Source organism: Egretta garzetta, unplaced genomic scaffold, assembly GCF_000687185.1.
Source record: "Egretta garzetta isolate BGI_Z169 unplaced genomic scaffold, ASM68718v1 scaffold454, whole genome shotgun sequence".
Lineage (NCBI taxonomy): Eukaryota > Metazoa > Chordata > Aves > Pelecaniformes > Ardeidae > Egretta > Egretta garzetta.
Genome location: NW_009259429.1, coordinates 2542710 through 2558067, shown reverse-complemented (window position 1 = coordinate 2558067; position 15358 = coordinate 2542710). Strand labels below are relative to the sequence as shown.

General features: G+C 37.8%; 1 protein-coding gene across 3 annotated transcripts in view; it reads right to left on the bottom strand.

The window, feature by feature from the left end:
• The window catches only part of PRMT3 (protein arginine methyltransferase 3), a 63389-nt gene that overhangs the window by 31443 nt on the left and 16588 nt on the right, over positions 1–15358 (bottom strand). For all 3 annotated transcript variants that reach the window (XM_035892637.1, XM_035892639.1, XM_035892638.1), the window contains 3 exons: positions 14307–14428; positions 9631–9730; positions 477–555 (listed from right to left, as the gene is read on the bottom strand). In XM_035892637.1, coding sequence (XP_035748530.1) covers positions 477–555; positions 9631–9730; positions 14307–14428 — 301 coding nt within the window. The remainder of the gene's footprint in view (positions 1–476; positions 556–9630; positions 9731–14306; positions 14429–15358) is intronic.

Genomic DNA, 15358 nt, shown 5'->3' with positions numbered 1-15358 from the left:
TTTGTTATTTCATGTGGCTTCTTGTGTTTGAAACCATGTCCGCCCCATGCAACTTCCCTCCTCCAGGAAAACACCGTATCGACTTCTCTAATTCATCGTAGCTTACTTACACAGTATCACATCTTACAGAATAAAACTTGTTTTCCTCTGTTGGTAGTTATGCAGAAACTGGGATTTCAAGAGGGAAAAACAAACGTCCACGTGTGTGAAGAAGCAGGGAGGAAAATTTTAGACTGTACTTAAGAATAAATAACCCCCTCTATTCTTAAAAACACCATTAACTTGAGACCTTGATACCCCATCTAATGTTCTTCTATTACCCACACAGTAAATTAATGCCTTGAAGCTCATACTAATGGAAACATTTTTCATTTAGACTGGCAACTTTCTCATCCATGCATAGCTTATTCTAAGTCTCCGAGTTCATTTAGTTTCCCCCCAGAGCTACATTTATTAAAAGAATTATGCATACCAACCTGATCCTCCCTCTGCCAGGTACTTGTCCTTTGCATAGATAACAGAATCCAGCATTGACTCAAAGAGAAGGAAATAACCCTGTTCATAGAAAAGGGAAAGAATTGAGAGATCATTATGTTTCTTATGTAGCCTATTTAATCAACTTACAGGTAAGATTTTATCAACACAGTTTCAGCAACTTTTCATGTCCATACACCTCAAAAAGAGCCAGAACCCAGTGATTTTCTCCACAATAGCATTGTTGCTTCAAAGCTTTAGTTACATAAAGTACCATCTTTAATTTCCCAAACTGCAAGTATTAGCATCTACTAAATTAACAAACTATAGGCAATAAATATCCAATCTGCACCAACAGTTATCTGATAGATTCCTGCAACATCAAAAGAAATCAAATTCAACTCAAACCAAGTGAAAAGCCGTATATATTGATTTTATAGTAATAACTCTGAAGCACCATACACAAAGCGCCCCAAGAAAATCCCTTCCCACTCAGAACTGCAAGCAACATTAAAATTATTGTCAGAGAAATGCCAAGTAGAACGCATCTTTGCTATTTCATATTCACAACTTCATGGTGCCCTGTACTAGCTTGAGCAATGCTCACAAGGACAGGTGGAAATAAATCGTATACCAAACACAGGGGTCCTCTGAATGTTCCACGTCATTTAGCAGCACCTCAACTTAAAACACTCTCAGGACAAAAATGGTTAGAACTAGATTTGCGTAGGTTTTTTAGTGTTGGGATAAATTTTATAGCAGGTTAACAATAGTGCTATAGTTGTTTAGAATAACTTACTGTAAACTTAGAGTCAGTCTTTTTTTGAAGCAGAAAAACCTCATTTCTCAAATATAAAAAGACCCCATATAGCAGTATTTCATACAATAAGCATTTTATATATAACATCCGGTTTCTCAACTACTTTTAATTAACATAGGCAAATTTCTAAGAGATATATAGCCCTTCGTTTTCCACTTGATTTACTGATTTTACATGCTTCCTATCTTCCAAGTTTGAGTATGATCCTTTTTCTTGCTGAATACTATAACACAATTTTATCCACATACACATTCTTATGACATCAAATCATTTAAGACAAATCATACCCATGTACATTTTGGATTTTCACTTAGCATCCCAATTCCCATTTTACTTAAACCACAGCTTAGCCACATGGCTTGATTAATACACCGACTGCCAGTAGCAAAGAACAAAAAAAGACAACCACAAGTCCAGACTTTGGACCGGCAGACCTACCAGCCCAGTCAGCAGTAACCAAAGCAAAGCAAAGATTTTTTTCCTTCATCTTTCCTACACTTGCGTATTTGTATGATCATAGGGAATTTTTCATTTTATTTTGTTTTTGAAGTCATCATGCCGCACAACTGCAGATATACAGCATGGCACGGGAACTGCACTGCTATGATGCCAAGTTTACTTCCAAGTTTATGCCACCTTGAATGTTTATTTTGCCTAAGGCTCTTAGAACAAAAAATGCTGGAAGTTCAGAATTGCTTATAAACATCACCACCCGTACTGCAGCCTCCAGAACCAAACACAAAATTAGAAAACCAGAAACTTGAAGCATGACGTGTTTGTGTTCAACAACCGCATAGTCTGAAAATAATGGAAATGCCCTTTTCTCAACCTGCTTTTTCTGGTATCAGGACAGTGCTCTACTGGACACTTTTCTTCCAAATATTGCCTGTTCTTCCACTTTACTGCCTAACTTTTATGAAGTCCTTAGAATAAGTCCCAGAATGAAGACTACTGCTTTGTGAGCAATATGATTTTTGGTACGCTTTGCAAAATGGCTGAAAAGGCCAGGAGCTCCAGTTGCATCAAGCAGAGATGACTTTACGTCTACAGCAAGCCAAAAGCACAGAATGGAAACAGAGGTTTTGGGTTTTTTTATTATGATTCTTGCAGTTTTAAAAATAGAATGTGTTTAGTTCATAAAAATTCTTTTCAGATGCTTTTAATTGAAAATGAGTTGGTTTTGCAGTATTTTGAATGTGACCTCTAGGATGTGTCTTAAGACTAGTTACCAGCAAGGGTCAGTAAGTTGCAAAATGATGTTTTCACATATCCGTTCTTCACTTATTTTATCCTGCCTAAAATGCCCATCACCTACAATGTCTGCCAAACAAGCTCAAGTAGTACAGCTGGAAGACCCACCTTCTCATGAGAAATACAGAGACATTCTCACCGTCCTTTCCCCGACCTTTCCACTCTGGCACCATTGGTTTTACCCCCGCCCCAGTTCTATCTTTCCCCCATTCATTATAGTCTTCCTGTAAGTTACATAAACCGTCAATGGTACTGAATCAAGTCATTTATTACTTATACCAAAGCGTTTTGCTCAGTGTGCTGCGCTCATCTGTAGTGTAATTCAGAATGTAATTTCACAGGCTGCTGCCTCACCTGTAGGGGTGCCATCTGGAAAGAGAATTATACCTGACGTCCTTTCCCCATGATGCTGTGGGGCACTCTCACTTCCACCCCAATAATGTTCAGGGGTTTGTTTTTCCCTAAGCATGTATTAGTAAGCATGTATTATATTACTGCAAAGAGATCTCTAGGATACAATCTGTGAGCCAAATATTAATAATTCAATCTTGCCAGTGGCTAAACTACGACACATAAAAGGTGACAGGTTCTCTGTTAAAGACAAACTGAATACATAGCACATCTTAAATGCTATGCTGTCATATTATGCATTTTCTACTAAGAAGTTGACTGATTCTTTCTCAACATGCACATGAAGTTCCTTATTTTTATATTTTCAAAGCTGAAACGAAATGGTTGTTCTCCAGCAAATAATGTAACCTATGTATAAACAGATTTGAACAGGAACAGAAATACACAGTGCTATGGAGTTACTCTGTTCAAGCACACATACCACGTCAAGCCCATCCAAGAGATCAGCTATCAGAACTATACGAGCCCACTGACAAATCTGAATCCAAATTTGAGTATCGCTACATTTCTTATATATCCTTTATAGCTGTATTTTGTAACAGAATTATAAGAGGCTCACAAAACTTTGATGGCTTAATATCCTGCATTGTTAAATTTTCCTCTATTATTCTAATACACCTCAGCGCTCTAATATTTATTTTCATTTTAATTCAAAACTACATAAAATTGTTTTACCAATCAATCAAAATGTAAGCATAGAAAGGTCTTAACATTAGTGCTTCAGTATTCTTCATGATATTCTTCATGGAGAAAAAGAGATGAAGCTCTTTAAAAGCATCAAGACACAAGAGCAACACTGAATTCTGAAGTACACCTCATTGCGTGGAGAACACCAAAGCAAAACCTTTGTTTAAAACACAAATTGCTTCAAATTAAAAATGCCTCTTAATGTACACTTCCCTTAGCCATTCCTAGCAAATACCTTAGTGGAACTTGGTTTTGCCTTCTCTTACTTTCTACCTATTGGTGAAAGCCATATATTTTTCAAGAATCAGTATTAGCGCGTTCACAACAGCAAGGATTAGCAGAATTTTCAGTACAGCAGAAAAAACGATGTAAGGATAGAATTGAGAAGACATATTTAATTACTTGAATAAGTGTTGCATTTCCCCCCTGCCTTCTATCAAAGGGTGGTTTTTTTTTTTCGTTTTTTATCCATTTTATTATTTTCTGTAACGTAACTGAACCTGGTCTGGGACTCCAGACTCATTAAGGCCCAACACAGAATATTTAATGAGATGAAAGGCAGCTATCAAATCACTGGCCCAGAGACTGGACTTCCCCCCCCCCAATCCCTATTTGTATAAAGTGCATTATTTTCTTAAACTGTTTCTAACGACAAGGTTTTCATCAGACTACGGAATAAAACAAGTTACAGAGGGTATGTAAAACAGAGTGGACACTGGATTCTGATTTAGAACATGTAATCTTGCATTCACAGATGCACAAAACTGATGTAGCCCACTCAATTTTGTGAAAAATTACTTACTTGACAAAATCCCCCCAAAACTTGTGGCACATTTAAATGAGAAGCAGCAGCTACATGTAAACCCTTCTGCATGCTCTGCTGCAGCACCATTTCCCTCACACTAAGTCAGCCTTCAGGCTGATCTCTCATGTACGATTTAATTTTTAAAAGAAGGAAATAATTCATTACCGACAGAGCAAGCCCACACATATCAAAACCACAGCTTGACTTTGTTGCTATGCACACCCTGTCGTGTCCTTAAACAAATATAAGATGAGTGAGAACACCAAATGAGGAGATCTGAAGAGCAGATCTCAAGAGCGGAAAAGCAATACCCGTTATTTGTGTTGGCAAAAAAATTAAAATCTTTTCATGCAAGGAAGTAAAATTACTTTTTAAAAACCATTTTTCTGTAAAGAAATTAAAGGATTCAGCTACTTAGTACGTTCTTTCCACAGCATTATTAAAAACACAAAAAAGAAAAGCTCAATTCTTACATGAAATTACAAATTATTACTGTGTTATAGAAGTAGAACACTTGTATTAATGTCCCTCCAAATACTAACAGAAACAGTAGAGAATATTAAGACTACAGAAAGACTAGTAAGTGTTAAAAAAGCACCATCACTGTACATCCATCACAGAAATAGGGGAAAGAAGGAAGGAGAGAAAAGATGGTTTCCAGCATTTCAGACATGCTCACTTCCTAGTCCTTATCCCTAGATCCTGAATAGTTCCCATTCACAGCCCATCCTGCCATCACTGCAAAATTATCCAATAAAAAAAAAAAAAAAGAAAAAAGGATATTAGCTACCTGAGCATGATATAATTAAGAGACAAGAGTACTGGATTCTATCCTGTGTTTAATTTGAGAGTCCATCTCTTTCACAGTTTTTCCTTCTGTAAAGCTCTATTGCACATTCAGTATCATAAAGCACTGTGTAAAACAGCAATTTATAAGTACGCACTGTACTCTAGTGCTGTCTTTGAGACGACCATCTCAGACAATTGTCTCTCACAGTAAAGCTCCTTACAAACAAGAAATACGGGTATTTTTCAAATGAATAAAACTCTCAACCTCCAGCTTTATATTCTTAGCTAGAGAAAGGAAGTAAAAACATATCGAGAGAAAAAAAATCTGTACACAGATGCAGCTGGGTAAGAACATTCCAGAAAAACATTACATACATTTTGTTTCTTTCTGCCCTCGTCCTTTCAGTAAGCAGCCTATAAAGTTTACAATTACACTACCAAAATCCCTGTGCAGTAACACAGCCACCTTTGTATGTTTATAGCAGATCTTTTCCTGCCCAGCATTCAATTTAAGCAAAAACTGGCTTCAGCACATTCAAGTTCAAATTCTAAATTTCCGATGAAATTTGAGCATTTCCAAGCCACTCTCAGATCAAGTCACCAACAAGGGTTTGCATTCATTACACCAAGGTGCAAACAAATCACTGATGTGTGTTCAGAAATTCATTTGCATCAGATTGCCAAATACTCAACGATTCGCACCTTTGCTTAGAAACCTAATTCATGTAAGCCCACATTTTGAATAAGAAGGTAAGAGATTTGCTTGTAGCTGTCCTATGGGACAAGCAGACAAGTAAAAAAAAACATTAGAGACCGGTACCTGTAACCACTATCAATAATTCTTAGTTCCACAAACTAGGGTTTTCAAAAGTTTCACAGATCAGAACTCTAGGCAACCAAGCAGCATGGTGCACCAGAAGCTTATAGCCCTGCTACAGAGTAATAAACAAACCTGGACAGGGAAACCTCTCTAGAAACAAGGCCAGCAGTGAGATCTTCTATAAAATTCACCCATTCTTACATTCAAATAACCTTTCTCCAAGAACTGGAAGGCTTTCTCCTTGTAGAATCAGTTTGGTTAGCTAAACAGGCTATCACTTGGCCATTTTTAGGTGCTTTCTTAAGGCAACGTGGTTCACTGGGTAAAGCGGCTCTTTGGTCCATCTGCTCTGCTTTCTGCTCCTGACCCACAACACAGAAGAAGTCCTCCTGTCAGTCAGGCCGTGTACTTCACAAATGTTTTGCTAAAAGGAATCTACAGTTGTCTTCAGAGTGAAAAAGTCTAAATAGATGGCTTTATCTGGGTATTCAGTGGTCCAACAGGCCCCCAAATATTCAGCAATCTGCATTTTGGACACCAGCAGAACAGTTCGTCACACCTTCCATCATCCTTCTCAATGGTCTACATACTGGTTTTAGTCAAACACAATCACAGAGATGCCCTGCTTATGGTCTGATTTTAATAACGTCAAACACACACGCTTCAGGTGGCAGAAGTAATGCATTTAGTCTTTACATTAAAAGCAAGACCATTGCTAATTTCTTTCATGGGCTTAAATAAAGCCACTGAAGAGACAGGTGCTCATCATTCAGCCTCTAAACCCAGAACACGACAAAACCGTATCCAGATGAATTTAAAACTGAAAAAATATTATTTTGGAAGATTGCAAATACACGTTTGAAATATAATTTGGCTATATACACACACACAGTATCACACACCCCTACCCACTGTGTAATATTTAAGATGCTTCTCCCATTTTTGCATATTTTAAGGAAACAAATTTAAATATGAAAGAGAAGTAGGAACAGCAAGCAGTTTGTGGAAGTCATAGATCACTAACACAATTAAAAGAACGATCATCAGAAGCCATTATGTTGGAGAGTCTCGTAACACAACACTGTACCTTTTACAACACACTGTTGTGTGTGCCATCTTTCCCAGAAAGCCCGTTCTAAAAACATTCCTGCGGGGTGCAGTATTTTCCTTCTCTCCAGCCTCCTTTCTGTTGCTTCACACTTGGTTTTTTCATTTTCTAATGCTCCATGCACAGGTCTAAAAAAAGCTTATAGTGTACTGGTCTTAAGCACTGTTCTGTACCAAGCAAAACAAAGGTGTGGCTCCACAAAAAGATTTGATGTTTACTAGTCTAAAGAAGTTTATTTTCTGAACAGAACAGCAGCTTTTCATATTTTTGTTACAAAGAAAAAAAACTGTTCCCATTGGAATTTTCCTGCTAGTCCATACAGATTCTCTAAATAAAGACATATATTGACTTGCTTTTTGCTCTCACACTTCACATTTCCAACATTTTCAAGCACTGACATTCACATATTAACAAAAGATTTCACACTGGTCAGTATCATGTAGGGAAGGAACAGAAAAAGCAAATTCACACAGGGAAGCCAGACAAAGAGAAATCTTCATTTGCATCAAGGCAACATAATGTTCCTTTCTGGACAGTGCTGAACAGTGCATGCACTGTCCAGCTATCAATCTTACTTCCATGGCATTGTCCTCTTTATCTCTGTATTGCAGCAGCCTATAAAAATGCTAACACTCTGAAATATTTAGAATACCTAATTAAGTGAAATGCACATGGCTATATAATTATGACATTAAAAGGTAAATTAGCACACAAATGGGAAACACAGAACATTCAGTACTTCATTTCTTACAAGAGCTGCTTTTCAAAATCCTTTACTTCTCCTTAGAGGCACTGATTTTCAACACGACTTAAGCTCTTAAGTGCCCAAGTTGCTTTTAAAACCAAATCTTGAGCTCCAGAATGAGAAATGTGATTTTGTGAACATTATTCTTGGTGCACATACTGGGCTACGGAGCAGAAGTTTTCATGTAAGAACTACAATTACTTTTCTAGTGAAGCCACTATACTGTCAGAAATCACCAACCATAATGCACTATTTTTAAACTGCTAGCTTAAGCCAGCAGTGTAAACCTTCCTTGAAATTAGTGACCTCAGCATTAAATTCAGCTCATGCTTCAAATAACGTTCATTATTGCTGCAGAGGAAAAACTTTTACAGATTTCCAGCTCACTGAAATATGTAATATAAAAAAAAACAAACAGAAAAACCAAACAATGTATTTCCACCTTTACCTGGAAACTAGTTAGATACATATGGATTCGTAGTGAATGGTAGAATGTTTTGGGTTGGAAAGGACCCCTAGAGGTCATCTAGTCCAACCCCCCTGCAGTGAGCAGGGACACTGCTAACTAGATCAGGTTGCTCAGAGCCCCCTCCAACCTGTCCTTGAACATGTGACTTCTCTCCCAAAGGCCCTTGTATATAGAAGAACAGCCATTGTTTGGAGGAAAAAAAAAAACCAAAAACCCAACCCCCCAAAACCCACCCCTCACCCCCACCCAAAAAGCCCAAACAAGTAACTTTGAAAGTTTTTATTATTGGCCATAAATTTGAAGGACAAAAGAATACTTAAGACCAAACAGTGGGAACAACCATGAAAAAAAATAATTTTGAAGTGCTTTTTTTAAGGTCTGCAATATGAGGACACTGAATAGCACAAGTCCACCAAAAAAAGTCACAAGGGGTGTTTCCTACCCCATTTTTGATAGTGAACAGACTTACTCAGTTGTTATGATGTTCGGCCTGGCACTGGGTCTCATCACACAGATTTATTAGGATCAATGGCAGGTAGCAAGCACAACTGTGTAACAGCCATCAGCCAGCGCATGGAAGGAAGGTAACAGGCCAACGGCTGAAATCCTATGGATTCCAAGAAATGGCTCATTTACACCCTGCATATTGCATTTCCCATTGGCCATCATCTTCCTTACGTTCTTTTAAGATCAAGTTATTTTATTCTTGTACCAAGAGAATGAAATTGATAGTAATGCTGCTTTCAAGCTTTCTATGTATTTGCAGACTTCCCAGTGTGTATGCTCCTCACCTCCTTACCACCTTTCCTGCACAGTCAGCATCATCTTAGCTGTCTTTGCGAACTAAAGGTATTTGACTCATCAGAATGATCTAACTAGATGACTAAAACAATATTTCTCCATTGCTTTCACCTGATCAGCTACAATACTATTATTCAGGAATACAGAATACTTCTGTATATTTGCACACTAACTACAAAACAGAAACGTAGCGCTGTATCCAAACCAGCTCAGCTGTACTTAGAGAATCTTGACTTGAAAGTGCGTGAACAAGACGGATCAGGAATTGTATCGCAGTATGACATAATCAGAAACATCATCCCATCTCCCACGTTGTCAAAGACACTGTTGCAAGTGTGATGTCTTTTGGTTAAAAAACCTAGCATCGCTTTAAGAATTTTCAAATTAAATATAATGACACATTTTTTCCCCAAAAATAACTGTCTTGAAAAGAATATTCATGCGCCTTACCATCCACTCAGATATAATTACATCCACTTTTTCCAAAGGCAGAGCTACTTCTTCGATTCTTCCTTTGACTAATGTAATGATATTTTCAAGTTTATTTAATCTGCAAGTCACAACATAAACAGATTAGTTTATATTTCCCATTTATTTTGTCCAGAGAGATATACTGATTGTCTACATTTTGCATTTCTCCCCCAATAACAACTGTGGGGTTTTTTAACTTCTCAAAAACACACTAAAATGTACTATTTGTCTTCTCAGTTATATTTCAGAGGGAATGTTTCCGACTATCCAAAAACCCCAGCAGATTTAAGTACCAGGCAAAGATGGCAGACAGTAGATCTGTACACCTCCAACGTGCTGCGCATGCAAATGTTTAAGCTTCAGAAACCAGGAAGACAGAGAAGAGGACAATTTAAAATGAGGCTCCTCTTTACGTAGAGTTGCTTGTTGCCAGTTCTCCTTCTCTGACCCCTGTAGCATAAGTCTATAGTGATTAGAGCCTACTCATCACACTAGGACAGCAATGGAAATTAGCTTCCTTACAAAGCTGTTTTGCACGACTTGGTTTTTTATTTAACAAAACTAGCTGCAAAGTCACTGAGAACAAACACTCCCTCTAGATCAGTATTACAGTTATTCCACACTAAAGGCCTCCTCCCCACTGTGATTTTGGCCCAAAGCATCTGCAATGTTTAGTAACTGCAGTAACCAGGTATTACCTCATATGCAAGTAATGGTAAAACTACCCTGTGTAAGGAGGAAGACATGTGATGTGACTACTGTTTTTGAAACTAAAACTGCATGACAGTGAAATTAGTAATTTCAATTTTTAACACGTAAATGCTTTAAATTTAGTATTTTTCTTCTTGGCAAACCGTATTAGTCTGTCTTGTACATATCATTCTTACAGTAGCTATTATTATAGAGGAGAGAAAAGTGTTCCCACCAAAGAAATTTATCTTTCCACTGCAGTTCTTATCTCTGTGCCCTCCTTCCCTGATATCTTACTCTTACATTCTGCCTGGCTTTCAATGCAGACTAGTAATCACATTAAAAATTCAATCTAAAAGACAATGGGAGAACGATCAGAATGAAGGGAGGGAAAAGAAAGGGTCAAAGGGCTACTTGAACATGTGGGCTGTTGGAAAGATCAATTAAATAGTCTGCACATGACAGTCTTTCTGTTAGAAGAGTAGCAGTTCATCACTAATATCACACTTAATGCTGTAAACAGAAGTAAAACCAGAAGTTCAAACTGAGAAATAAAACGCTAAAGAGCTATCACCCACATCAGTGTTTTCAGAAGGACAAAAAGAGATCTAAGGATAACTTCCTAAATGACCATGTGCAAGGACATGATTTAAAACAGGAGAGGGGAAAAAGATTAATTCATTACATACTCGTTTTCACTTGTAAGGTATAAAAATACCCAAATGAACCAATGTAGTTTACACCTTGTAGAAAAAACGGCTGAGATGCTGCTGAGGAAGTATACTTCAACTTTCTATTTGAGCATAACAGTGGTGAATGACAAAAATCAAGTCATTCACCACATAAAGAAAATTTATGGGCATTCATTCACAGTAACAAAAAGAGAAGGCAAGCATTTAGTTAAAATTAAGTTACTATGTAACCTTGGGAAAGAATCATGCCACTCCAGGCACTTATTCCAACTCAGTTACCCACATGGGTTGCAGTGTTTCTAGTAATGAGCACACTAGAAACGAACCTGAACTCTGTGAGGGGCAAAAGCTCTTGAGCGCATACCTGAATCACTGGTGGAAGCACACTGCTGCAGTCATTTTTAAGCTACACAGATTCCTTTAGTATTCCAATAAATATTTCTTACTCCATTACAAGTTCATCAGCTTCATTATTTTAGGAAAAGTAGGTTTAACATGACAAATACAAATTGTTTTGATGTGAACTGAAGACTTTAATGTGAATTGAACCTTTTATAGCAGAAGGTACCTATAAATGTGCAGCCTTACTGATGGTTCACTGGGTACTTCAAGTGGCAATTCATCACTCTTAAGAGTTTTGATTTGTTATTTTTCTTTAAGGCCTGCCCTTCTCACCAAAGGTAATACGTGTTGGCTGATATTTCTATCCTCCTCTAAGTACGAATAACACATAAGACATTTTGTGCACTTGTTGAAAGAGATGAACAATCCTAAGTTTGTCATCTAGTACATTAGAAATAAAACACTATTTCAAATTTGTAACCATTCTCAAGATGTCAAGGACTCATGGGAAAAGTTGTCTTTAGAAAATGAGTTTTTGAGCCATAAAAGCATTTTAGTCAAAGATGCACCTAATGCTTAACATGGTACTTTTCTTAAACAGGCACTTTAATAGACTAATTTTACAGCTTCCAAGCTTGCAGTGTTGCATTGCCAATGTGTGCAGTGATATCTAACCTAAAAATCCTGCCTAGACAACCTTATTTCTGTACTTATTTCTGCCTTCAGATGCCATGGCTTCATTTTTACATATACTCAGTCTCCCTCAATTATCCTTTCATAGCTAAATTAGTGAAATGTGGAATGGCTAAATGAACCATCAGATGGGTGGAAAGCTGTCTAGACCATGAGGTTCAATAGGAGTATAAAGTCTAACCAGTAGCCAGGTACCAGAGGTGTCCCTCAGGGTTCAATGCTAGTTCTGAAACTAATTAACACCTTTATTAGTGACCTAACAGTCACCTAGTGGACCCTCAACAAGTCTGTGGATAATGCGACTCAGGAGGGAGCAATTTATATGCTAGAGGGTAGGGCTGCTATTTAGAGGGACCTCAGACCGTAGATATGGGCTGATGGAAATCTCAGAGATCCAGCAAAGGTGAAGACCTGTACCTTGGCTGGAATAGTCCCATTAAACAGTACGGATTGGTTCCTGCTGGTCAGAAATCAGCTCTGTTTCATGTTCCTCATCCTGCCCCGACAAGAGGCCTGGCGAACAAGTTGAACATAAGTCAGCAGTGGGCCCTTGTAGCAACAGCGGCCATCTACTGTGTCATATATGCAAGAGGGTAGCAGCAGGTCAAGGAAAGCGATCTTTCCCCTCAATTTGACACCTACAAAACTGCATCTGGAGTACAGTGTCCAGTTGTGGGCTCCCCAGTACAAGAAAGACATTGACATACCAGAGCAAGTCCCGTGAAGGGGCCATCAAGATGATGAGGGGCTGAAGCACACAACATAGTGGGAGAAGCGGAGAGAACCGTGTTTGTTCAGCCTTAAGAAGGGATGGTTAAGGGATGGGTTTCTGATGTCTGCCTCTGTCTAGCAGAAGGGTGAAGAGAAGACAAAGCCAAGCTCTTCTCTTGAATCATAGGGACTGGATGACAGGCAACAGACACAAACTGAAACAACTCAAGTTACAATTTGGTATATCAAAAGTAAGAGTGAGGCTAGTCAAACAACACATGTTTTCCAGAAAAGTTCAGACAGAAGTGGCAATGTTCAGCACTTGATTAGCCAAGGCCTGAGCCTGCTCTGACAGAGGGGGACCGGACCAGTGGTACTCCCCACACATCCCTGGGGTCCCATCCACCCTGTACTATTCCATGGCATGCAACATCTTTGTAGTTCTCCTAGAAACAACTTTTCTTACTGACTCTGCAGACTGTGCATGTGTCTGTGTGCATTCTCTTAAAATGGGTTTGGTTTTGGTTTGGTTTGCTTCCCCCACCAAACTATAGAAAATACTACAGTGCAATGGTAATCACTTTCCAACCAGCATGGAAACCAGAGGTCAGTAAGTTTCTAAAGGAACAAATCACAGGGTAATCAACATTTACTATTCTCACAGACAGTCCCTTAAATATACCAATGTAGAGAGAACCTTACTAGGGAAAGGTTTTCCACAAGTTAGTACTCAAATACCATGTAATTATAAAATCTATTTGCCAAAGAAAGCTTCATTACATGTCTCCTTCTCATGTGCTAAAATTGTTAAAAATTACCTAATGCATGACAAGCTTTTGTTTAAAAAACAGTTCCAACATGATCTAAAATATATATACATTTAGACAAAGAGAATAAAAGTTGTTTAATTTTCAACAAAATAGAAAAATAATTTTTCTACCACATGCCTATATTTCTATGGTTCTAATTTCTATAATTCTATAAAAGTAATTTTCTATAAAATGAAATCATATCATTATTTAAAATTCCTATGTAGAAGTAGAAAATTAAACAACTATATAGACACACATAAACAACTTTTACTGTGTTGATCTAAATCAGAACCATTTCTTTAACTGAAAGTAGTGCACTCAGGCAAAATTTCTCACATCCTGTTGGAACATGTCTCAACTCTAATGCTTGTTGTCTAAAAACTTACTATTTTATAAGTAGCAATGTTTAAAGTGTAAGAATGGAAAATAGCCTGGCAACAGTCAGTTGGAGCCTCTGCAGCAAGCCGCACTGGCCCTATGCTAACATTAGGAGGAAGGTCTGGGAAACATCCTGCCTTAACTACATCCCTGTTTTAATTACCCCTACCAGAGGGGCAAACAACTTTACTGCACATCAAAACCTGTCTTAATTCTTAGGACAACGGAAGACTTCAATAAAACACATACCAAGTGCTAGGTGATCATTAAGTAGCAATAGCATTTCAATAATTTTTTACGGCAATATTTACCATACTTTTCTTGGAATGTTTCTTACCTAATGATGTCCATGGCCTGATAGACTATTTCAGACTGATCGACTCCAATCACTTTCTTTGCACCTGCTTTGGCAGCAAACATAGAGAGTATTCCAGTTCCACAGCCAACATCCAAAACCACCTGAAACGAACAAATGGAGGTAAAAAGAAACATCTTATTTCCCTTGCTATGATTTTTCTACACGACTTTCCGCATCAGTGAGAGACCATATTCTAACAGAAGGAACAAATGGTACCATCAAGTCCTACTATTACATTCAGAGATATCAGAGTCAAACTGCAGTTCTAACTCCACACTCTCTACTACCTTTTACAGATTGACAACGAAGCAGACTAGCTCCAGTGGCAGATTAACCCAGGCACATGGGAAACAAATCACAAGCAATTATTTGGGCAACTAAAAAGTTACATGAACAGGAGAAAAAGGAAATTATGGTCTGAGCAATTTTAATCAGTGAATCACTAACAACTGAATTTAGCACTGGCACTAAAAAAAACTAATGAGAAACTGCAGTTTCTCATTAAGGTCTATTCAGAAACTTTATTTAGGAGTCTTCTGGTAGAAATACCCACAGTGCCTTGAAACAGCTATGGCTCAAGATGACTAAATTTCAAAATGGTAACTGGCACAGTTTTAACACCAGGAAGTATTTTCTTTCTAACACTATTTATAATCAAAACAGGACCAAAAAAATCCAGTAAGATGGGATCCCTAAGTTTTCACAAAAGAAGAATAAACTTCATGACTACACACAAAAACACTACACTCAACGTAGCAATAAGACTCATGCAAATGCTTGTTTTTAGATCTCATGTTAGCTATGGTAGGAAGATACTGAAAAGTTTAAAAATGTGAAGTGACTAAGAAAATAGTACCAAATATATTAATAAAGTAAAGTTGAGCTGCCAGCAGTGTTGAACTTCATGAAGCCGAGAGATTCTACCAAGTAGCCCTGTTCACGCCTCAATGTCAACCTGTGCTGCTGTTCAATTGCCCTCACAGTAAAAAAAAAAAAAAAAGTGTTTCCTGTTTTTTAAAGGCAACTGCCTG